At 42.8% G+C, this 25,973-nt stretch overlaps 3 protein-coding genes across 3 annotated transcripts in view; 1 reads left to right on the forward strand and 2 right to left on the reverse strand.

The window, feature by feature from the left end:
• The window catches only part of LOC122564900 (uncharacterized), a 36,346-nt gene extending 34,731 nt beyond the window's left edge, over nt 1-1,615 (reverse strand). Inside the window, exon 1 of the mRNA XM_043720333.2 lies at nt 1,336-1,615. The gene's annotated coding sequence lies outside the window, so the exon portion shown is untranslated. The remainder of the gene's footprint in view (nt 1-1,335) is intronic.
• An 84-nt stretch (nt 1,616-1,699) lies between these two features.
• The window catches only part of cfap77 (cilia and flagella associated protein 77), a 190,035-nt gene continuing 165,761 nt past the window's right edge, over nt 1,700-25,973 (forward strand). The window contains exons 1-2 of the mRNA XM_043720336.2: nt 1,700-1,840; nt 2,441-2,654. Coding sequence (XP_043576271.1) covers nt 2,571-2,654 — 84 coding nt within the window. The 5' untranslated portion in view covers nt 1,700-1,840; nt 2,441-2,570. The remainder of the gene's footprint in view (nt 1,841-2,440; nt 2,655-25,973) is intronic.
• Nucleotides 14,574-22,597, reverse strand: LOC148146107 (endogenous retrovirus group 3 member 1 Env polyprotein-like). Its single transcript, XM_087998368.1, has 2 exons — nt 22,498-22,597; nt 14,574-16,943 (listed from the first exon to the last, which is right to left on the reverse strand). The coding sequence occupies exon 2, from the start codon at nt 16,700-16,702 to the stop codon at nt 14,801-14,803; it is 1,902 nt and encodes a 633-aa protein (XP_087854494.1). The 5' UTR covers nt 16,703-16,943; nt 22,498-22,597; the 3' UTR covers nt 14,574-14,800.

The following is a 25,973-nucleotide window of genomic DNA, read 5'->3' on the forward strand; positions in this document are numbered from 1 at the left end:
AAAGCCCACCGACTCTCACAGCTACCTGGATTACACCTCCTACCACCCTGCCTCCTGTAAAAATGCCAATCCCTTATTCCCAACAGTAGCCTCTGCTGCTACTGTTCCCAGAATGACCAATTCCATCATAGAAAATCCCAGACGACCTCCTTTTTCAAAGACCGCAATTTCCCCTCCCACGTGGTTGACAATGTCTTCCAGCGCATCTTCCCCACTGCGCGCATCCCCATCCTTGAACCCCATCCCTCCAAATGCAACAAGAACAGAACCCTCCTATCCTCATCTTCCACCCCTTCCATACACATCACATCATCCTCCGCCACTTCCGCAACCTACAAACAGACCCCACCATTGGGGATATATTTCTCTCCCCACCCCTATCAGTGTTCCGGAGAGATCATTCCATTTGCAAATCCCTCGTCAGATCCATGCTCCCGACCAGCCCTCACCCCCGCTCCCAGCACCTTCCCCTGCCACCGCAGGAAGTGCAAAACCTGCGCTCACACCTCCCCCTCAGTTCCATCCAAGGCCCCAAAGGATCTTTCCACATCAGACAGAAATTTACCTGTACCTCCACAAATGTCATCTACTGTATCCATTGCACCCCTTGTGGTCTCCTCTACATCAGGTAATCAGGATGCCAACTTGCTGACTGTTTCAGAGAACACCACAGGGACACCCGCACCAACTAACCCCACCGCTCAGTGACTGAACACTTTATCTCCCCCTCCCACTCCACCAAGGACATACAGGTCCTGGGCCTCCTCCATTGCCAAACACTAACCACCCAATGCCTGGAGGAAGAATGCCTCATCTTCTGCCTTGGGACCCTGCAACCATACGGGATCAACGTGGATTTCACCAGTTTCTTCATTTCCCCTCCCACCTCCTTATCCCAGTCACTCAGCACCACCCTCTTTCCTTGCATTGCTAAGGAAATGAAATCCAATGCAAGTGAGATCAGATAAGAGTAGCAGATTTTTTTCCGAATGGGTATTAATGAAACTAATAGTGTAAATAGCAATTGATGATGACTATATGATTACCATCGATGAGACTAGCCTTACATTCTAGATTTTCATAATCTATGTCTCCACAGCATTCGGGCCTGTGGACTAACCGTTAGGAAACATAAACATTATGCTACCGTCTACCCGAAAGTATCCAACCTAAAAGATTCACTCTGTTTCTCACTCCACAAATGCTGCCTGACCTACTGAATATTTGCAGCAATCGATGGTAGTTTTTAAAAAACATTTTTTGCTCACTCGCCCTCATCCATGAAGAAAGATTAAAACTCGTACAATATATTTTTTATTCCTCCATGATACTTACTGATGCGTCCAGGATTTTCTGCTGCTGCTTGAACAACTAAAAAGCATGTGAGTCAATTGATCACTCTCCTTAAAAACATAAAATTAGGGTTTTTTTGATAAAAAGAAAGCTTGATGCTGAAGGTGCAGCATGTTCAACCGGATATTGGCGCCTGCATTCAACTTGCAGGCCAACGAAAATTTTAAACTCCGACAATTTGCCATGAAGCATTTAACCACCCTCTTGTAATTATTAAACACTGACAAACACCTTTATCAAGGAAAATCTGGGACCATTCAGGATTTTAAACAACGACTAGTCCCTTTGTCAAGACTTACCCACGTTTCTTGCCGGAAGCGGAAATGTCTCTAAGGTTAGAGGTCATCGAGCCTTAGCAACGGCATGGACGTTGGATACCGTCACCACGACAACAGGTTCCTAACAGCAGGAACCATCTGCTGAACGGAGCTTCTGTATCTCACATAGTGCGATATGTGTAAATGCCTGCCTTTCCTGCTAAATTAAGGTAAATAGTTAAGGAAAAATAGACATGTAAGAGCTCATGGACTTTTCAGTTTTTATGCGAGAAATCAACCCAAGGAAACAGGGATTTAAAATTTGAAGTATTTTGTTGTGGTTACTTGTGGTTCTGGGGACATGGGTTCATCCCACCCCGATAATTGGTGAAATTTAAATTGAAGTAAATCTGGAATTGAAAACTGATCTCGAAACCAATGATATCAGTAATGGTGACTGTGAAGATGCTATCAATTCTCAAAAAAACCCCGTCTAAGTCATGAATCTACCTACCCGGACTGGCTTGCATGAGACTCCAGGCACACAGTAATGTGGATGATTCTTAATTGCCTTCTGAAATGACCTAGCAAGCCACTCACTTCAAGGATGATTTAGAAGATGAATAACAAATTCTGCTGCCGATGAAAGAATAAAGAAAAAAGGATAGTGTTCAAATTGGGTGGTTTCTGCTAACAACAGTGAAACAAGCTTCAGAAACTTGTCAAGTTCACTAAATCTGCTTAAAGTAACCTATTTAATTTCAGTTAGAATGTTAGTGTATTATATAACATCGTTTCAATTGTTCATAAATCTTTTTTTCTCCCCACAGTGAACTTGTCTAATTTTTGTCAAACAGCAAAGTTAATCTCTGCAGTCATTCAACAGTCATCAGCTAGCCTTCAGAAGCATTTGAATCTAAAATTCATCATCATTACTGATTAATCAGGTAGAAATAGAGAATGCAACTTGCTCCACTGTGGTCAGAGAATGATCGTGTTGGGGAGATCAGGGATTCTATGCTCACCAATCCTCTTCTAATAAAGGTAAGGATCTGAAGTGTCACGAAGCTGATAGCAAAGTAAAAAAAAAGTGTATAAGTAAGTACAAAGCAAAATACTGTCGATGCTGGATATCTGAAATAGAAACAGAAGATGCTAGAAATACTCTACCAGTCAGGTGGCATTTAGAGTCAAAGAGCCATAGAGATGTACTGCACGGAAACAGACCCTTTGGTCCAACTCATCCATGCCAACCAGATATCCTAACCTAATCTAGTCCCCTTTGCCAGCACTTGGCCCATATCCCTCCAAACCCCTCCTATTCATGTACCCATCCAGATGCCTTTTAAATGTTGTAATTGTCCCAGTTTCTACCACTTCCTCTGGCAGCTTATTCCATACACACACCAACTTCTGCGTGAAAAAGTTGGCCCTTATGTCCTTTATAAATTTTTCCGCTCTCACCCTAAATCTATGCCCTCGAGTTCTGGACTTCCTCACCCTAGGGAAAAGACCTTGTCTATTTATCCCATCCTTGCCCCTCATGATTTTATAAATCTCTATAAGGTCACCCCTCAGCCTCCAAAACTCCAGGGAAAATAGCCCCAACCTATTCAACTTCTCCATATAGCTCAAATCCTCCAAATCTGGCAACATTCTTGTAAATCTTTTCTGAAACCTTTCAAGTTTCACAACATCCTTCTGATAGGAAGAAGACCAGAATTGCACACAATATTCCAAAAGTGACTTAACCAATGTCCTGTACAGCCGCAACCATGACCTCCCAACTCCTATACTCAATGGTCTGACCAGTAAAGGAAAGCATACCAAACACCTACTTCACTATCCTATCTACCTGTGACTCTACTTTCAAGGAACAATGAACCTGCACTCTAAGGTCTCTTTGTTCAGCAATACTCCTCAAGAGCTTACAATTTGTGAGAGAAACAGAGGTAATTTTCCTTCTATATAATCTGAAGCATTTATTCTGACCTAAACTTTTCCAGAAATTGGCCAAGTGCAAATTTTGATGAGGGAGCCTAATGAGATTTTCATTTTATCTTCCCAAGCTCGCATCATTACCTATACACCATGTTGTGTTGGGCCCTGCATGCGAAGTGTTCTGAAAGCAGCATTATAACGAAAGGCACCAGTGCACTCCTTTGTGCAACATTAAAATGCAGAAACATTGTACTTGGATTGGAGATCTGTCATAAAGGTGTGATGAGGCTAATGTATGCACAATGCCATTTCATGTTCGGAGTTGTGCAAATCTAATTTCTATCCATTGAGTTGAAGAATAGAAAACTGCATATAAGTGAGGCAAGACAAACTAATAAAAGGATCTGAATGCATGCTAAGACATGCAAATTGGCCTTTCACTACTCAGTTCCACAGTTGCTTGGAATATCGGACAATTTGACCTCGACATCAGGACTCTCCTTCCTGCTGGTCGCACACAATTTTACAAATTTCTTACGTATGGCCACAATGTTCTGCTCTTTGTCTCCACATATGCTGCCTGACCTACTGAATATTTCCAGCATTTTATGTTTTGTTTGGAATATCAGCTCTGATTAATTGAAATGTACCAAGGAATACCAATGTACAAACAATACAGCTTCAAAGTTTTTAGCCTGTGCATGTATACTCTTGGAAAAGATGTAATTCTTAATAGAGCGATTCAACGCTAATGGATTATGGAGAATTTAAACATAGAAAGGCACACTATCCTGTTTAATCCATAATTTACTGTTAACAATGATAAAACTTTGTATGTGTGGGTAAAAGTGAGACATATCACTGTTCCTCATCATTTATTTTGTTTAACAAAAAATGGAATTATTATTCTGTAATTGATTTTTTAGTTTAATTTGTTTGCATTTTATAATAATGACTATTTTGTGGAAGATATCACAAAGTGCTTCAATATTTGTTATACTTTGCTTTTGACTTAGCCCTGGCTAAGTCTTTATCCCTGGCTAAATCATCTCGTCGCTAATGACTAAGTACTTCATCCACTGAATACATTTTGGCCTAGATTATTTACTATTTCACCAACAAATAGAACTCTGTGAAAAACAGATTTGAATTTGCCTGCTGCACAGAAAGAGTCACTATTTTTCAGTTTCATGCAACAGGAAATAGAATCACTGCTGCTCTAAAATGTAAGAACATCTGATAGGTATTTAACAATAAAGTAAAGGAAAGCATTTGCATTTATATAATGCTTTTCAAGACACCCCAATATTTTTTCAGCCAAAAATGTACTTTTGAATTATAGCCACTGTTGCAATGTAAAACAGTGCTAGAGCCAATTTTCACGGAGCAAGAGTCGAGAACAGCAGTGAGACACACGAGTAGATGATTGAATTTCTTGATATGGGTTTTATTGAAATAAATGGAAGTTTAAAGAAGTGAAGTGTTGTGGAGAAAATATAGAGAATCACCAGGAGATGCAGAGAGTTCCTCAAGAAGTAGGTCTTTTATTTGCAAACAAAAATCGTGACACTGCGAAAGCAGATTCTCGAATGCCCACGAACCTCAGGGTCCGTGGATTTTTGTATTTTTTTTATCATGTTTCTGTTAGCTTAATAGCATGTCCAATTATATTAATCAAAGTACCTCACTCTAGCTACACAATAAACCTGTGATGTTAGTTCCCATTATCTCTTTAGTTGTACATTCTACTTAATGTTATTCTAATATCACGGTTAGATATGTATTGCTAACTCTGCTACAGTGATCCTCCATTCCAGACTAACCTGTCATGATAGATATTTAGCTATTCCATCTATTACAATAGTCTCCTGTCTCAAGCTGACTCTACTTACTATTAATGAGATATTTTAATGTCATGTACCAAATATTTATTGTCCCAGTCCTGTCATAATAACACTTAACAGAGAAACTTGCTTTATTACTTGTGTTATCTCATCTCGCCATAGCAACCTTTCAGCCTTAACCATACTTTGCTCATTGGTGTAAGAGCATTCCACTATTCTTATCCCGTCCCGCTTTCCACAGACCACAGATTGCCAGTGATCTTCATGCTTTAACCCTTCCCATGCTTTCATGTCCTTTACTTTCCGTAGAAGCCAGTCAAGAAAAAAGTGGCTTCCATGATGGATCATCCAGTAAAGAAAATGATAGATATGAAGCCCAGAAAGATGCAAAGTTTACTCCTAACATGTCCACATCATAACCAGTTTGAAAGCAACAATTAGCCCCTTTGATTAGAGAGTGACATATTGACAATAGATTCCTCATCTAATTGCTACCCACATCTAATTGATTATTGGTAACAAACGTGTATAAATGTTGAACAAGAACAGGATAGAACTTATGTGGTATCCTTCACATTGGGGAGATGAAACCCAGACTGGGCATCCACTTTGCCGAACCCTTACATCTGTCTGCAAAAATGACCCCGCATTTCCAATCTCCTACTTCAACACAACATTGTGTTCCCTCACCAACATTTCTGTCTTTGGCCTGCCCTGGTGTAAGTTGGATGAACAGCATCTCATTTTCTGCTTGGGAATCATGTGGCCTTCAAAACTTAATAATAAAGTTCAATTATGTTAGGACATGAAAGCTTTCACACAACACCATACCCTATGCCCTCATCATATGGGCTGCTTTCACCACAGCCAACCCGTTTTTCACGTACTTATGGTCCCCATTAACATTTCTTCTTTCTCTCTGGCTTACTATTATTAATCCCTTTGTCTGCCTGATTTTTTTTTCTGTCCCTCTGGGGTCTATACCAGCTTTTCCTATCAGTTCTAAAGTTTACCAGCTACTATCAGTTCTCAAGAAGGGTCACCAGACCTGAAATGTTAATTGTTTTTTCTCCACAGACACTGCCAGACCTGCTGACTTTCTCCAGCAATTTTTGTTTTTGTTTTGGACTTCCAGCATCCACAGTTCTTTGTTTTATTTTAGAACTTGGTTACAATGCTGTAGGAATTAGAGTAGTAGGGAGCAGATTCTTTATTTTTTCACTGGATGGCACTGGTGCTACAGCTAAGATCAGGGATTGCCTTACCCTATAATAAAATTAATTCTCTCCACAATAAGACTGAAAAACAAGTGGTGTATATTACAAAACATTCATATGGTTGTTGAAATGTTAAGGTCTCTACGTTTTTCATTGCCTACACAAATTACAATCTAATAAAATGGCTGGTATGCAATAGGATTTGCAGAGGTTATGCAGCTTGAAAGGTAGACTTGATTATCAAATGGTAATCAACTCTGACAGGTACTATGTCTTTCTCACTAGTGTATTCTAATTATATCTCAATTTCCTGCTGAGTAAGTTTCTTTTTAAGTTACTTAAAAGAATGCATGTAAAATTTACATTACCATGTCTCTACCTATAATGAATAATGAAAGGGTGAAATAAAAAGGACACTCATGTAGTGCATAAGTAGCCCAGTTGGGCCAAGTGATTTCTTTCAATGCTATAAGTAATTTTTGGAAAATTACATGGACTCACTTGATCTCAATATTGAAAGAAGGTAGCTGCAATCATGATGCCATTCAAAATGCCAGTCTGTAGCCAAATCAATTCACTCTGCATGACATCAAGAAAGGGCTGAAGGCACTGGATACTGTAAAGGCAATGGGTCCTAACAATAAAATTGAAGGTTTATACTCCAAAATAAGTGCATCCCAGCCAAGCTGTACCAGTACAGTTACAACACTGACATCTCCTCATGCAGAAAATTTCAAAAGGTATGACCTGTCCACAAAAAGCAGAACGAATCTAACCCAACCAATTCTTGCCCCATTCTCGATCATCAGTGAAATGATGGAAGAGTTGGTTAACAATGCTATCCAGCACTTGCTTAGCAATAATCTGCTAACTGACACTCATTTAGGGGCACCCATGGCCATGCAGATCCTGACCTCACTATTGCCTCAGTCCAAATAAGGACAAAAATGCTGAATGGAGAAAGGGAAATTAGGGCATCAGGTAGCATTTAACCAAGTATGGCATCAAGGAGCTGAAGCAAAACTGGAATTACTTGGAATCAGAGGAAAGCGCTCCACTGGATGGAGTCATGCCTAGCACAGAGGAAGATGATTCTGATTGTTGGAGGCCAGTCATCTCAGGCACAGGACATCACTACATGATTTCCTCAGAATAGTTCCCTAGGCCCAACCATCTTCAGCTGCTTCGTTAATGATCTTCCCTTTATCATAATGTCAGAAGTGGGGAACTTCTCTAATAATTGCACAATGTTCATCACAATTCACAACTCCTCAGATACTGAAGCAGTCCCTGTCCAGATTTAACAAAAGCTGGATAATATTTAGATTTGGAGTGATAAGCAGCTTTTCAGGCCACACAAATATCAAACAATGATCATCTCCAAAAATGGAGAATCCAACCATTGGCCCTTGACATTCAATCAATTGCCATCTCTGAATTATACAAAGATACGAATCCTCCACTATTAATATCCTTACCATTGACCAGAAACTGAACTAGACCAGCAATATAGCTCTTATTGTTACAAAGACTAGATAGACACTAGGAATTCAGTGGTGAATAATTCACTTTCTATTTCTTCAAAATTTGTTCAGATTCTACAAGATATAAGTTAGGAGTGTAATGGAATACTCCTTGCACCACTGTTCAGAGAAAACAGTATCTCCAGGATGCACTGCAACAATTCATCAAGGATCCATAGAAAGCACCTTCAAAACCTCTAATCTCTACCACCGAGAAGGACAAGGGCAGCAAATATATGGGAAAATCACCACCTCCAAGTTTCCTCCAAGCCATACACCAATGTGACTTAGAACAATTTCACTGTTCCTTGAACTCCTGCCTTGATAACACTAAGGCTATACCTATACCAAATGAACTGAGGCTATCCCAGGAGTGATTCATCAGCACTTTCTCAAGGACACTTAGAATGGGCAATAAATGCTGGCCTTGCCAGCAACAAGCACGTCCTTGAATGAATAAAAAAGAAAACCATCGGGTCCAGGCGATTTATCCACTTTACGTCTCAATAATTTCTCTAGTACCACCTGTCTACCAATATTAATATCTAACAAGTCCTCATTTCCACTCAATCTCTAAATTCTACATTATTTCTAGGAGTTTTTAAAATCATATCTTCCTGTATAAGAACTAACACAAAGTATTAGCTGCTGTTTCTTTATTCCCTATTATAAGGTCTCCTGATCCATGTTTGTTTTGCTAATCTGTACCTTTTCATCATAACTATAGAAACTTATATACATCGTTTTTATATTTCTAGCTGGTTTACTCTTATTCTCTCTTCCTTTTGATAGTTTTAATTTGGTCTTTCTTTTCAGAATTCTAAAAACATCCTGACTGTGGGCGGCATGGTGGCACAGTGGTTAGCACTGCTGCCTCACAGCGCCAGAGACCCGGGTTCAATTCCCGCCTCAGGCGACTAACTGTGTGGAGTTTGCACGTTCTCCCCGTGTCTGCATGGGTTTCCTCCGGGTGCTCTGGTTTCCTCCCACAGTCCAAAGATGTGCAGGTAAGGTGAATTGGCCAAGCTAAATTGCCCGTAATGTTAGGTAAGGGGTAAATGTAGAGGTATGGGTGGATTGCGCTTCGGCGGGTCGGTGTGGTCTTGTTGGGCCGAAGGGCCTGTTTCCACACTGTAATGTAATCTAATCTTACTTTTTTGAGCAACTTTATTTAAACTTTTCCATTGATCTGATACAATCCTTGATTTCTTTTGTTAGCCACAATTGGAACACTTTTCTTGCTGAATTTTCTTTGAATTAAATGAATTGTACTTTTGTTACATACTAAGTATTAGTTCTTTAAATGTTAGCCATTGGTTGGCTCCTGTCATACCCTTTAACATAGTTTCCCAATGCACCATAGCCAATTTTCCCCTTTCAGCATACTGTAAAAATATAAATACCATAATAAAATAAGGATTTGATCTGACATAAGTGCAAGCAACCTCAACAAAAATTGAACAGTTTATTATTTAATTATGTAGTACACAAAAAAAAAAGACTCAAAAGGTTTCAGCAAAGTCCTGGTAACCTTTCATTCTTGTAATAAAATAAATTCCTCTAGATTGGAACTGACACCAACTCACGTGTAAGCAACCCCAAGAATAATTGAATAGTTAATTTGTTAATAATGTAGTACACAAGAAATTAAGACTCAAAACGTTTCAGCAAAGTCTCAGTAACCATTAATTCTTCAAATCCTAAGTAGGGAATACTTTTGCACTATCCTTGGTTTTGTAACTGAATTGAAAATGTGTTGCTGGAAAAGCGCAGCAGGTCAGGCAGCATCCAAGGAGCAGGAGAATCGACGTTTCGGGCATGAGCCCTTCTTCAGGAATGGTCTGAAGAAGGGCTTATGCCCGAAACGTCGATTCTCCTGCTCCTTGGATGCTGCCTGACCTGCTGCGCTTTTCCAGCAACACATTTTCAGCTCTGATCTCCAGCATCTGCAGTCCTCACTTTCTCCCCTTTTGTAACTGAATGCAGATCACAGGAGGATAGGCTCAATGTTATCATCATGACTTCAGGATTTTGAATATTCTCCATTTTGTCCTCCTTTCCATATTTTAGATTTGCTATTTCTTAAACAATAAGATTTTGGCATCTTTAGAGAGAGAATTTCTCAATAATAAATAAATTCACTCTTATACAAATGAACAAGTAAATTTTGATTTTAAGCAAAGTCATAAATTCCTAATTTGTTCACAAAGCCTTTAGTGATCTTTTTAACACTAATCACAAAAAAATGGTGAAAGTAGCCACATGATCTGTTACATCAGAAATCCTAATTTCCCAACCCTTGTAATAAGCAGTCTCTTTTGAGAAGATTTGTAGCTCAGGTTGAGATTCAGGTTTTAAGTTTTCTCACTGAACTGTCAGGTTTGTTTTCAAACATTTTGTAACCGTGCTAGGTAACATCATCAGTGAGCCAACCGTGAAGCGCTGGTGTTCAGTCCTGCTTTCTATTTATGTGTCTTGGTCTCTTAAGGTGGATGATATAATTTCCGGTTCTTTTTCTCAGAGGTTGGTAATTGGGGTCCAGATTGATGTGTTTATTGGTGAAGTTCCAGTTGAATGCCAGGCCTCTAGGAATTCCCATGCGTGTCTCTGTTTAGCCTGTCCGAGGATGGATGTGTTGTCCCAGCCGAAGTGGTGTCCTTCTTTGTCTGTATGTAAGATTACTAGTGATAGTGGGTCATGCCTTTCGATGGCTAGTTGGTGTTCGTGTATCTTGGTGGCTAGTTTTCTGCCTGTCTGTCCGATGTAGTGTTTGTTACAGTCCTTGCATGACATCCGTTTTACTGGTTGTTGGTATAGGGTCCTTTAGGTTCATCAATAACTGTTTCAGTGTGTTGATAGGTTTGTGGGCTACCATGATGCCAAGGAGTTGGAGTTGTCTGGTAGTCAACTCTGAGATGTCTTTGATGTATGGTAGTGTGGCTAGAGTTTCTGGGCGTATTGTGTCAAGTTGTTTGGGTTTGTTTTTTAAGAATCAGCGGGCTGTGTTTTTTGGCTACCCGTTTTTCTTGAATACGCTGTATAGGTATTTTTCTTCTGCTGCTCGTAGTTCCTGCAGTGTGTTGTGGCTTGTTTAAATAATGTCCTGATGCAGCTTCATTTGTGGGTGTTGGGATGATTGCTTCTATAGTTAAGTAACTGGTCTGTGTGTGTTGCTTTCCTGGAGATTCTAGTCTGCAGTTCTCCATTCGTTTCACTGTGACATCGAGGAAGGGGAGTCTGTTGTTGTTCTCCTCCTCTTTTGTGAAATTTATGCCAGTAAGGATGTTGTTGATGATGTTGTAGGTTTCCTTTAATTTGTTCCCTTTCGTGATGACAAAGGTGTCACCCACATAGCGGACCGAAAATTTGTGTTGGTTCGAGGGGAGGGCAGTTCGTTCAAGTCTGCATCATGGTGATCTCATGGGTGTACCATTGATTTGTTTGTAGATCTTGTCATTGAAGGTGAAGTGGTTCATGAGGCACAGATCTACTAGCTTGACGATGTTGTCCTTGCTGATGAAGTTGGTTCTGTTGGTGTTTGTCTAGTGTTTCTTTGGTGAGGTTGACATTAATTGATGTGAATAAGGCTGTTATGTCAAAGGAGACCATTATTTCGTCCTCTTTTTTCTTGGTGTCTTTGATGATGTTCAGGAATTCTTGGGTGGAGTGGCATGAATCTTCTACTAGATATTTCAGTTTTCGGTGGAGTTCCTTTGCTAGTCTGTATGTTGGTGTGCAAGGGAGTGAGACTATGGGTCTCAGGGGGATTCCTGGTTTGTGTACCTTAGGTAATCTGTAGAAGCGGGGTGTGTTGCATTCATCAGGTTTCATTTTTTGGAATGAAAACTCCAAAACTTTGGGTGTTGGTTGAAAAGCTTTCTTTATAACTCAGAACCATGTACTTGAATACAAATATACAGATCTTATTTGCAGTCTGGAATTCTTTGTCTAAAGAGGGCATGTTCTAGATGTCTCCGCTTGTGAATACTTTGAGGAAGTGGTCATTTTGAATACATACAGTTTTCCTCAATTTCAAGTCTGCTGGTCTCATTTTATACTTTCTACCTCTTTAACTGCCCTCTAGATGCAGTATTGTTTTCTACTGTTATGCTTGAATTTTAGCTGCCACATCTTTCTCTGGGTTTCTTGTTGTCATTCTGATCTCTCAGTTAGCATATTTCATTCCAATGAGCCCTTCCACCCTTCAGGATTTATACAGCCCATCTTCTTGGTTTATCTCACTTTTCACTTATTAATTAATGCTCTCCATTGCATCTTCAAAGATAATTAACCCAACTTCTACAGAAGTGTAATAAAACACCTTCCCTAGTTGATTTAACTGAATTGATTCTTACTTCATCAGATTTACTCCTTTTAAAAATGATCTGCATTTGTGATTGCCAGATGGAAGGCGGAGAGTTTTCATCCTACTGCAGTGTGAGTAAAGGTGAGAAAGGTGGGAAAATATGGCAGGAATGAAAATTTCAGAGTCTCACATTGAGACAATCGTTACAATCTCTGTCTCATGACTTCAGAATCTCATTATTGAGCAGAGACCACTTTATTTCTATGAATTTGCACCACATTAAAGCTCTAACTCTCCTTCTTTATGTCCCATTTCTAATTCTTCTCTTCTTCCTCAAGAAATTAGACAGTGCAAATTCACAACCTGCAAATCAGAGCAGGCACCTGCCAACTGCAGCTTGCCAAATGCTTTGACCTGGCCTTCCACAACCATGTTCCTGTGAGTTCTAAAACCACCGTCTTGCTCAATTTTTCATCTGTAAAGGTTGTCAATGGCAAACGACAAGTCTCACCACATCATTGTACCTACTTTTGTACAAACTGACACACCCATTTCAGCCTTTCAACACTTTACTTTGGAGCTGAGAGAAATCTGTGGCTTGCATCGCTTTTTAGCACAGAGAGTAAAGCAGGGATCTTACTATGGTAAGGAACACTGAACGTTAAGAGATGCACTTGTCTTTGTACATCACAGTGCGATGTCAACGTCCATCCACAGCATGTTTGCCTACAGTAAGCAAATAGCCATGAAAGTCAAAAGGAAGCAATTCTTAGTGAGCGAAGTGGGCCTATTGTCAGTAGAGGGACCTGTCCTTTTCAATTTAGGAGGTTGACCATGGTCAGCCAGGCATTTTCTTTGATATCAGTCAGGGGATCCATATAACTGCAGTTTGGATACTGGGCTATGGTCAGTCCTGGAAGTTATGCAAACAGTCCAGGGCTACCGGTAGGTAAGTTGGCGTTCTGTAGAAACATTAATCCAATTGTGCGTGACAATCTTCCATGCAATAGAAAAAAGAAGGGAATGAGTATGATGGGAGAATAGTTTGTGGTGGTGCATGAGCAGGAGAGATGGCAAAGTGTCTGCAATGAGAGTAAGAAGTCCAAAGTTCAGGAAATGTTAGTAGTTTGAGATGAATTGATGTTATAGTGAGTTCTGTTGTTCTGGAGACAGGCATGCTTCAAACTACCAGTGGCATGAATGCAAGAAAGTTGCAGTAGTGGAAAACATTTCTGTCTCTCCAGCCATGAAATTCCTCAAAGAACGCACCCAATAACCCAGTTACATAAGTAGTGAGGTGAAGAGTGGAAGATTATGTGAAAAAAGCCATTCTAAGTCATAGTGGAACAGCGGTCATAAATCTCACTTGGCAAAACACTAACGGAAAATGGAAAATTCTACCCATGTTACATTTTGTCATTGTTTGGACATTACCAGAGATGCTACAACTTTCATATTTAGCATAAGTCTGGGTCATTAATGACTACTGGAATGAAATGAGCATTGCCTCTCTTGACTTTCATGACACATTGGATCAAGAAACTGTCTTGGACCCCATTTATCAATTGTATCTACAGCCCATTTATTGGAGGTTTTTGCCTGTTTACAGTAGATTGACAAAATATATTCCTGTGGAAATTTTAGCCATTGACCTTTTCAGAATTTTTAAAGTTTTTAGATTTTCCTTTTAACTGCATTAAAAATTTGGCTACAACAATATGCTTGAATTAGGTTAGTGTTAGAAACGAAAATCGCTTCTCAATAATCGCTCTAGACAAATTCAGGAAAACAAAGTTTTATTAACAAGTCAAGTCTGCAGAGTCGGGCACCCTTAAAGAAAAGGCGCGCTGAGGCTTACAAAGTCTCCAATATATATAGCACAAGTCCCTCCTCTCCTTGGCTCCAACAAGCCATAAGGTTCACATTCTTAAAAACATCATTATTTTTATCACAAAGTCTGCAACAAAAGGCTCCAGAGTCTCCAAAGTTTGTTGTTTTTCTCACCCTGTAGTCTTATCAGTCAAAGGCTTTAATCTGAAACAGATGTCTCAAGTCGTTCCCCCATCCTGGAGTCTTATCAGTCAAGGACTCATCCTTCCCTGCTGTGTGAATGGCTTCATTAATCAAGAGCCTGCTTGTTTTTACTATCGCTCACAAATTGTCAGCATTCTGCACAATTTAAACTACTCTACTTTTGAGTATATAAAATGGTTGTTAGAAAAGAAACAAAAGTTTTGTCTTTTATTATAGATCAGTCTGTGGTCCAGGCACATCTTAAAGTTTAAACCGAAATTACCTCTCACAATTCCACCCTTTTCTTCTTTAAGATGTGCCTGACCCAGATAAGCCCCCCTTCCCCTCAAGGGCCCGGGAAATCCTTGGTCTTTCGCAGCAACATCACTTTAAGTTCCCGTGTCCCATGTTGTGGAACCACCACTGCCTGGAGTCGGGAAATATTTTTCTGAATTAAAAACTGAATACAGGGAGTTAGGCAGGGTAATACGAGAAGAAGAATCATGCCTCCCCCAACCACCAGCAACGCCGTGCGCCACCAGCTACCACCTAGGAGACCATCCCACCATCCGATGCCACTAAGAGGACGCCAAGATTGTACTGGCACATGGGCCAATCTCCGAATTTCATCGGAAATTTTCAAAACCGCTTTACCATTATCGTCAATTTCTAGACAGCAGTTTGTCAGGTTAAATTTCCCGCACACACCCCCCTCCGAGGCCAACAGATAATCCAAGGCAAGTCGGTTTTGATATATAGCAGCCCTCATCTGATCCTGCTGCTGAGCCAACAGCTCTAGGGCCAGGGCAGTCCGGTTAGTAATGACCTCTACGACTGCTTGGAGCCTGATAATTCGATTTAGCATATAGATAGGAGTGCGATATCCCCATGATCCGTCCTGTGCCCAAGTAGCCGGCCCATAGTATTCAATAATCCGGGCCGGTGGCCACTCATCCCCCCAATCACCGACTTTGATATCCCTTGGCGACCTACGCAGGGAGTCAAAGAGTTTAACTCCCAAATCATCGCCTTCCTCCCGGGGTAATAGGAAGAACGCAGGTCGTATTAGACCCAGGAAGCATACCCCAGCCCATCCCATGGGCAGTTTGGAGTATGCCTGATTACCGCATATCCAAAATAGGCCATCTGGAGCAGGCCCTCCCTGCCTCACAACGTCATCCCACAACTCCTTTACCCCAGGGACGCCCTCATAAGGACCAGGACCACTGCAATTCCAGTATTCGGATTGTTGACCCCGTGGCAGAGTCTGGACAGGATTATTCCAGCATTGATTCCCCTGACAACCACCGCTCCACACTCTTTTCATGCCATCGGAAGGGTCAGCACTTAGCTCGTAAGAGGAGGAATCAGAACGTAACCGAATGCAATTTTGATGATCTCGGTTTGCAATGTACCAAGCAATATTCTCAGGCCACCATACTCGCGTGGTTGCATCCAATATATTCTGACAGGGGCTAATCCCTACCTTCACGGTCCCCTTGCCTTCAATACAGAACTGGCCCTCAGGGCTGTTTGTCAGTCTCCACCCCTGGCTTTTTCTGTCGTTGTCATGAGTCCAAGTGGTTTGCAGCAATTCCCCTATGTCTAAGCTTTGACCAGTCCACGGCCATTGTTCCGACATATGCGGCCCCCCACAGACCCAGCAATTGCTAACATTTAAAACAGTGGCTATTCTAGAGGTGAGATCAATAAACAGGTTTTGTGTAACATCAGGGAGTTCAATCTGTCCTTCTACCTCTTCGTATACAGATGGCACTTTAGGGAGCACGACCGTTCCCTGACGGTCTTGCTCTTTCCCCAACCCCCGATCAGGGATCTGTATCTTGGTCTCCTTGACTCTGTCAACCTGCTCCCTGAGCAACACGGAGGATAGGTCCCACCTCCCAGTTTTGCTAATACACACCCAGCGGTCATTTATAGGGCATCCATGGATTTTGCCACCGTATCCTTTATTATATACCTGATAATAGGGTCTCCCATCCTCCCAACATTCGTGGCGTGCACTCACATCGTAACACCTATCGTCCACATAGGAATGGGACACAAATGATCCCGAATAGATTCGAATCCCAAGTCTTACTGTAGTTCGACATTTGTCACATCTCCCCTCACCCTCCCCCACATACAGGAGTAAACTGATCAATATCCCCACCAATACAGTCCAAGTAGAGTTCATTATTGCTGTCTTTTCAGTTTTACCGACAACGGCTTGTCCCCTTGCTCGCATGTCCAGGTGCTTTCTTCTTCAGGCGGAACGGGCCCCTTTATCCTTGATGCGTGGACCCACCCTTTTTCTTTCGTCCGAACAGCTGCCTCAGTTGTTAACAGAACCAGGAACGGTCCTTCCCACCGCGGCTGGAGCTTTTCGGCCTTCCAGGTCTTAACAAGTATCCAATCTCCGGGCTCCACCTTATGCAGGAGGAAGTCGAGCGGCGGAGTCTGAGCCAGGAGACCTTTCCTCCGGAGTTCTGCAAAAGAACGGGATAAGGCCAGTAAATAGGTTCGGATAAATACATCCCCCCCTTGTAGAGTGGGACATCCATCAACCTTACTCCAATACGGTAATCCGAAGAGCATTTCATAGGGGGAAACCCCGACATCTCGGCGAGGTGCCGTACGTATCCTCATTAGGGCAATGGGCAGGCACTTTGGCCAGGGTAACTTAGTTTCTAACATCAGCTTAGTCAATTGGGTCTTGAGCGTGCCATTCATTCTCTCAACTCGACCCGAACTCTGAGGATGCCAGGGTGTGTGGAATTTCCATTGGATACCCAGGGCACTACAGATCAAATGGTGTAGCTTAGAAATAAAATGCGTCCCGCAATCGGAGTCAATAGATTCCATTATGCCATATCTCGGGATTATGTTCTCTAACAACAGTCGGGCCACGGTTGGTGCATCGTCTTTGGCAGTTGGGAAAGCCTCTACCCAGTGAGTGAAATGGTCTACTATTACTAGCAGATATTTCCATCTCTGTACTGGGGGTAATTCTGTAAAGTCGACTTGGATCCTCTGAAATGGCCTAATCGCTAGGGGCTGACCACCAGCTGGCATAGAACGTATGGCTTTCTGATTAATACGCCGGCAAGTGGGGCATCCGACTACCTCTTGTTGGGCTAATGTGTATATCCCCCTGCATACATAGTCTCTCAGGATTGTGTCACACATGGCTTGCACCCCCCAGTGGGTCTGATGGTGTAATCGGCGCAGAATACCCCGGGTGATCTGTTTGTTCAGTACTTGTCTCCCATCAGGAACCGTCCACTTCCCGTTAGTATCTAGCCGGGCACCCAATTGATCCATTTTATCAATCTCCCCCTGGGTGAAGACGGGTTGTTTAGCGAGCCCTTCCCTCAACGGTATTAACGTTAACAATTGGACGGATTTTTCGACCGCTGCCCGCTTGGCTTCCTCGTCTGCCAGCCGGTTTCCCACCGCTTCCGGTGTCGACCCCTTCTGGTGACCGGGTACATGGACTACTGCAAGTTCCGTAGGTAACGCCAGGGCTTCCAACGTTAGGCTGATCATTTGTTCGTGAGCTAATTCTTTTCCCCGGGAAGTTATCAATCCTCGCTCTTTCCAGATTTTCCCGAAAGTATGAACGACTCCGTATGCATACTTTGAGTCAGTATATATGGTCCCCACTTTCCCTTCCAACAACTTCAGGGCCCTCTGGAGGGCGTACAACTCACAGGATTGGGCTGACCACTTCCCGGGCAGTCGTCCAGACTCAATCGTCCGTTTCGTTGCACCATCTATAACAGCATAGCCACTGTATCGTACTCCACTGATGCACCGGGAGGACCCGTCGATATACAGTTCCTGTCCCTCACCCAGCGGGGCTTCTTGCAGGTCCTCTCGGCTTTTGGTCTGCAAGTCCACAAATTCCACACAATCATGCTCCTGTTCCCCGTCTGCAGGACGTCCGTACAGAAACTGGGCTGGGTTGCAACTGAGATCTTTTGCAAAATTGAGATCGTTCCCGGTCATCAATATCGTCTCATACTTTAGGATGCGAGAGTCTGTTAACCAGCGGTGAGCCTTTTGAGCCAGTATGGCACTAACCGAATGTGGGGAGTATACTGTGATCCTTCCTCCAAAGGTAAGTTTTCGGGCCTCTTCTACTAACATTGCCGTAGCTGCCACTGCCTGTATACAGGTCGGCCATCCACATGACACAGGGTCTAACATTTTTGACAAAAATGCAACCGGCTGACGTTTCCCTGCCCGCAGCTGAGTAAGCACACCCTGGGCAATTCCGCCGGCGCTATTAACATGTAACTGGAACGGTTCCTTCAGGGTGGGTAAAGCCAATACCGGAGCTCGAATCAGTTTATTTTTAATAATATTAAATCGCTGCTCCTCCTCATCTGACCAGTCCACCTTTTGTCCTGCTTGTCCCAGTTTGTCATACAAAAATTTTACTAAAGTGGTGTAACTTTCAATCCATATCCGGCAATACCCTACTAGTCCCAGGAATTGTCTGACTTCCTTCTTCGTCCTGGGTATTGGCATACCCGTAATTCCTGATATTCGTTCTGGCGTGATACGGCGGTGCCCCTTACTGACTTGATGGCCCAGATATCTTACTTCTCGCTCCACAAACTGGAGTTTTGTCCTGGAGACGCGTAGACCCTGTTTCCCCAGGAAGTTCAACAGGGCAACGGTGTCTGCTCGTACCTCCTCTTCTCTTGGTCCTGAGAGTAAGAGATCATCGACATATTGGAGCAATTGATTCTCCGCGTTACACTGAAATCCTCCTAAGATCTGCTCCAGTATTTGTCCAAACAAATTGGGTGACTCCGTGAATCTCTGCGGCAAGACCGTCCATCTTAACTGTCGCTTTCGTCCTGTGAAGGGATTCTCCCATTCAAAGGCAAAAAGGTTCCGACTTTCTTCGTCAAGGGGGCAACTCCAGAAAGCATCCTTCAGATCTATTACGCTGAACCATTCATGTTCGGGGGGAATTTTACTCATTAACGTGTAGGGATTAGGTACCACCGGGTATCTAGCCTGGACTACTTCATTCAACCCCCGCAGGTCTTGCACCAGCCTATATGTCCCGTCCGGCTTCCTCACAGGGAGTATTGGAGTATTGAAAGGGGACATGCATTCCTCCAGTAGTCCATCTGTGATTAATCTTTCTATCACAGGTTGTAACCCCTCCCGTCCTTCCATAGCAATCGGGTATTGTTTCCTTCTTACCGGGCCTCTTCCTGGTAACATGGTGATTTGGAGAGGTTTGATGTTTAGACCCCCTCTGTTCCCCTCTCGGTACCAAACTTCCGGGTCTATTTGTTGATCATCTTCTTCGGTGAGGGCGAACAACCTTACCACCATTTCCCCGTTACTCGGTACCGTTCCGATCCCTAGTTTGACCTGCAAGTCTCTTCCTAACAAATTAAACCCCGCCGATGGCAGTAGAAGGAGGTCTCGTTTAGTAGTTCTGTTTTCATATCCAATTTTCACGTCCTCCACCACTGGGACTTGTAATTTATGTCCTCCAATTCCAGATACCCCCATAACTTTTCCTCCTGCTCGGGTGCCAGGGGGTATTTGGATTATACTTGATCTTTCGGCTCCCGAGTCCACCATAAATGTGATCTCCGATCCTTGGGGCCCTACTTTCAAGTTTACCAGGGGTTCCTGTCGATAGTCCTTTTGCCCCAAGGGTAGGAACCCCCGACCTCCCTAATCTTCCTCCATCAGGGCGTACGACCTCACCTCCCGCTTGTAGCGGGAGCACTCCCGTTTAAAATGTCCCTCTTCATTACAATAGTAACATCTGAGTGTCCTCTTCGTTTCCCTGTCGCGGTCTCGCGTTCCTCCACTCTTCCTTTGTTCCGGCCATGGTTCTCTTTTCCTCTGCTCTTGCCACGACTCTCCCCTTTCCTGTTTCTGCCACGGCTCTCCCTTTTCCCTTCTTCCAGCTGTCATTTGTTGCACCATTTGCATCATTATCTTTGTCGCCTTCTTTTGCTTCTCATCGTCCCTTCTCACAAACACCTTTTGCGCCACCTTTAATTCACTTAAAGATTTACTATCCCAATCATCCATTTTCTCTAACTTCTTTCGTATGTCCGGCCAGGCTTTTGATACAAACTCTACCCGTATGAGTTGTTGCCCCATGTCCGTCTCAGGGTCCACCCCAGCAAACTGCTGCAAATTCTTCCTAATCCTGTCTAGGAAATCCGTAGGGGTTTCCTCCGGGTTTTGATGATTACCAAAGGCCTTGGTAAAATTGTGCCCCTTCGGGGCTGCGTGTCTTATTCCTTTTATCCAATATTCCCGCATGTCTCTCATGTTGCGCCGTCCTCCCTCCGTGTTCTTATCCCACTCGGGGTCGGTGAGGGGAAACTTCTGCTCCCCTCCTTCTCCCCCCTCTCTCTCCCAGACCAAGAGCGCAGCTTGTCGTAACATCTGACGCTCCTGGCTAGAGAACAATGTTTTCATGATGGAACACATCTCTTCCCACGTGTAAGTATTCGGACCCAGGAACTGATCCAATTGTTCAGCAAGTCCCATGGGGTCCTCTAGTAGACCCTTCATCTCCCTCCTGAAATTCCGTACTTCAGTACTCGTCAAGGGAACGTTCACATATCCCGTCCTTCCTTCCTCGCCCCCCATGGGCACTTCCCGGAGTGGATTCATTCTTGCAATCGAGACAGGGTTTTGTCTGTGACCCTTTTCAGCTTGAGATCTGGTCTGTACCCCTGAGGTAGTTTGTGATTCCTCCCCATTTTCTTCCCCTTCCCCTGAATCGTCGTCACCCGAAGGAACATTTTGTGGGGCAGACGGGGTCACGTAGGGCGGCGGTAAGTGATCTAAAGGGTCCCATTCTTTCTGCCCTTTCGAGTCTTTATTAGTTACCTGCATTTGGCAAGATATCGTAACCGGCAGCCAACAAAGGGCATAATCACTTTCTTCCAGATTAACATCAGGTTTTGAATTGACATATAAAATGAGGGCTTGCCGGACCCAGTCTTCGTCAGTACCGAATCTAGGCCACCACACTGAGTCGCCCTGAATAGGTTTCTGGGACCACTTTTGACAGTATTTTACCATCTTCCTTTTAGATTTTCCCTTTCTTCCACCCTGATCCCAATTATTTAGCATTTTCCCTAACGGACTATCGTCAGGTACCCCGGGGTATGTGTCATTGTCCCTGTTTAAGCCTACCTTTCCCTTAATCACCTTAGATCCCTTATTTCCCATTTCCGAGGACTTCGTATTTTTCCCGTGATAATCTATCACAATGTAGCCAATTCCCGGACCTTCAGTCCCGTGATCGCCCAGGTTCCTTTGCAGGCACCCCCGGTCTTTGGATTCCTGTGTCCTACGTCTCTGTGACACAAATCACAGGCACCCCGTAGATACATGTTCCTCCTCAAACACGGTCTCTGCAAAATCCCTCACAGGCGAGCCCCGGTCTCTAGATTCCTGAGTCCCACGTCTCTGTAGAAAAAAATCCACAGGCACCCCGTAGGTACCCAGTCCTCCGGAAACACGGCCCCCGCAAGTTTTTTCTTACCTGGGTTCGGTGCACCGAAATTACTCGATCGTTAACCGTCCCCACTGCCTCGGGTACACCCCTCCTTTGTTTTCCTGAGCCTCCCGGATATCACTCGCTCAAGCCGCGCGGGGCGACAAGCAAAGAATCAGGGACTGCTGAACTCAGCAGGGTGCACCTTCTCCGATATCCTTCCTCAACTCCCCTTGCGGCCGGAGTGTTGATCCCGGACGAGCCCCCAAGTTGTTAGAAACGAAAATCGCTTCTCAATAATCGCTCTAGACAAATTCAGGAAAACAAAGTTTTATTAACAAGTCAAGTCTGCAGAGTCGGGCACCCTTAAAGAAAAGGCGCGCTGAGGCTTACAAAGTCTCCAATATATATAGCACAAGTCCCTCCTCTCCTTGGCTCCAACAAGCCATAAGGTTCACATTCTTAAAAACATCATTATTTTTATCACAAAGTCTGCAACAAAAGGCTCCAGAGTCTCCAAAGTTTGTTGTTTTTCTCACCCTGTAGTCTTATCAGTCAAAGGCTTTAATCTGAAACAGATGTCTCAAGTCGTTCCCCCATCCTGGAGTCTTATCAGTCAAGGACTCATCCTTCCCTGCTGTGTGAATGGCTTCATTAATCAAGAGCCTGCTTGTTTTTACTATCGCTCACAAATTGTCAGCATTCTGCACAATTTAAACTACTCTACTTTTGAGTATATAAAATGGTTGTTAGAAAAGAAACAAAAGTTTTGTCTTTTATTATAGATCAGTCTGTGGTCCAGGCACATCTTAAAGTTTAAACCGAAATTACCTCTCACAGTTAGCAAGTAAGATGTTGGTGCTAGTTATGGTACTACGTAAGATGTGAAGCAATTGGAGTTCTAACCTGCAGGCCAATGTTTCATATCACAGCTTGGCTATTTTAACTGATTAGTAGAAGCTGAATTACTTAAATATTCGAGAACAATCTAACGGTCTTCGGGTAAGTCTGAAAGGACATGAGGTTAGCAAAAATACTTTCCACTTGTATCAGCCTGAGCACCAATTCAGGCAGTCTAGTCTGTGAATAATTTTTTAGTTTGTTTCAAGGCATGCAACAAACAATGGAGAAAGAATATCTTGCTTTGTTTCCACATGGCTTATTAATATTCTCCAATCATTTTAAAACTTAATAATCATTGTATCGAACATCATGCAGTTAAGCTGAACAATTTATTCGTACTGATCCCACAATACTTTGCAGGAATTGTAGATCTATATACAAAGTAATGTATCATTATGTTAACTGTTTAGAAGTGCAGATTTGCCCCATTATATGGCTGCTTAGAATTCAGGTGTGTAGTGGATTTCCTGAAATCACTCGACTTACAGCTTTAATAGTAGGCTTATACAATGTGTCTGCTACAGAAAGCAATTAAATTTGATTCAATCTACTGCAATATACATGCTGTCTTATTGTTTATAATGTAAGAACAAGTTTTGTTAAGAAGACCAATGCTGGCATATTTTACTGGCATGCACAAAATAAAGATGTTTAGACTTTAGAAAGACTTGCTTTTTTTTCAGTCATTTACACAATGCATGGTTAGGCCCATTTATTGTTCATCCATACTTGTCCTTGAGAAAGTTGTGGTGAGCTGACATCTTGAAATGCTGCAGTCTACGTGATGTAACTGCAAGCATGACCCACAGTGCTGTTTGAAAGGCTGTCCCAGGATTTTGACCCAGTGTTAGATGAGAATGATGTTGAGCTTCTTGGCTGATGTTGGTGCTGCACTCATTCAAGCAAATAGACATCATACTCCTGACTTTTGCCTTGTTGACAGGCAATAAGGCTTAGGAGGTGGGTTGTTCACCACAGAATTCCTAGCCTCCGACCTGCTATTTATAGTCATGCTGCCGTATCTATGTTGCTGATCCAGCTTAGTTTCTGGTCAATGGTTCTCCTCCCAGGATGCTGATGGTGAGGAATTCAACCATGGTAATGACATTGAATGTCATGGGGAGATAGATTCTGTCTTATTAGAGTTAGTCAATTCCTGGGATTCGTGAGGCGCAAATGTTACTTGCCACTTAGCAGCCCAATATTTGGCATTTGAAGGATTGGCATTTAACCTTTGATGAAAGTGCCTATCATTAGCTACTTAAAACAATGAACTGAATTTTCAAGAAATCAGCAAAGTATCAATTTTGATAAGTTTCACGGAAGATTTTTCTCTGTGACCCCTATTGAGTTTTCTTACAATATTCTCTGCAACTCACACCATTACCTTTGCAACTCACCTCTATGCATCCCACTCATGCAATTCTCACTCTGTCAATAGACAATAGGTGCAGGAGTAGGCCATTCTGCCCTTCGAGCCTGCACCACCATTCATTATGATCATGGCTAATCATCCTCAATCAGTATCCTGTTCCTGCCTTATCTCCATAACCCTTGATTCCACTATCCTTGAGAGCTTTATCCAACTCTTTCTTAAATGAATGCAGAGACTCGGCCTCCACTGCCCTCTGGGGCAGAGCATTCCACACACCCACCACTCTCTGGGTGAAAAAGTTTCTCCTCATCTCTGTCCTAAATGGCCTACCCCTTATTTTTAAGCTGTGTCCTCTGGTTTGGGACTCACCCATCAGCGGAAACATGTTTCCTACCTCCAGAGTGTCCAATTCTTTAATAATCTTATATGTCTCAATCAGATCCCCTCTCAGTCTTCTAAACTCAAGGGTATACAAGCCAGTCGCGCCAATCTTTCAACATAAGATAGTCCCGCCATTCCAGGAATTGACCTCGTGAACCTACGCTGCACTCCCTCAATAGCCAGAATGTCTTTCCTCAAATTCGGAGACCAGAACTGCACACAATATTCCAGGTGCGGTCTCACCAGGGCCCTGTACAGCTGCAGAAGAACCTCTTTGCATCTATACTCAATCCCTCTTGTTATGAAGGCCAGCATGCTATTAGCTTTATACACTACCTGCTGTAACTGCATGCTTGCCTTCATTGACTGGTGTACAAGAACACCCAGATCTCTTTGTACTGCCCCTTTACCTAACTTGACTCCGTTTAGGTACTAATCTGCCTTCCTGTTCTTGCCACCAAAGTGGATAACCATACATTTATCCACATTAAACTGCATCTGTCCACTCACCTAACCTGTCCAGGTCACCCTGTAATCTCCTAACATCCTCCTCACATTTCACCCTGCTACCCAGCTTTGTATCGGCAGCAAATTTGCTAATGTTACTATTAATACCATCTTCTATATCATTAATATATATTGTAAAAAGCTGCGGTCCAAGCACTGATCCCTGTGGTACCCCACAACATCCCTTTTTTATAAGATATGGCAGGGAAAGGGAGCCGTTTATCACTACTCTTTGTTTCCTGTCAGCCAACCAATTTTCAATCCAAGACAGTACTTTGCCCCCATTACCATGCGCCCTAATTTTGCTCACTGACCTCCTATGTGGGACTTTATCAAAAGCTTTCTGAAAGTCCAGGTACACTACAACCACTGGATCTCCCTTGTCCATCTTCAGAGTTACATCCTCAAAAAATTTCAGAAGATTAGTCAAGCATGATTTCCCCTTCATAAATCCGTGTTCTGAGAAGGAAGTACTTCCTTCTGCTGGGACGTCCTAGGATTCCTGCACCAGTGCTTTTTTAAAGCACAGAAACATACCAGCGCTGCCAGGCAGGATTTGCCCTCACTTTGCATGTGCTAGGAGAGGAACCGAAAAGAAGTGCTTCTCTGCATATAATGCATGGTTGATACTTCATTGCAAATGCAGGCAGACATGAATCAATTATTGGTTTTTTAAAAAAATATATTTATTAGCAAAAATAACTTCTTTTGACTTTACAAAGATATAAAATTATTCAAAATATAACAAATACCAGTATAATAAAAAAACACAAATTGCAATACAACTACCGTCTACTAACCTACCCTATAATACAAAACAAAACCAAACACTGTGCAAAATAATGCCAA

Source organism: Chiloscyllium plagiosum, unplaced genomic scaffold (assembly GCF_037043375.1).
Source record: "Chiloscyllium plagiosum isolate Xiang-an unplaced genomic scaffold, Cpla_swu_hap1 HiC_scaffold_21, whole genome shotgun sequence".
Taxonomy (NCBI): Eukaryota; Metazoa; Chordata; class Chondrichthyes; order Orectolobiformes; family Hemiscylliidae; genus Chiloscyllium; species Chiloscyllium plagiosum.

Coding starts and splice junctions, on each gene's coding strand:
- LOC148146107 (XM_087998368.1), bottom strand. CDS start 16,702: ATGCGAGCAAGGGGACAAGCCGTTGTCGGTAAAACTGAAAAGACAGCA.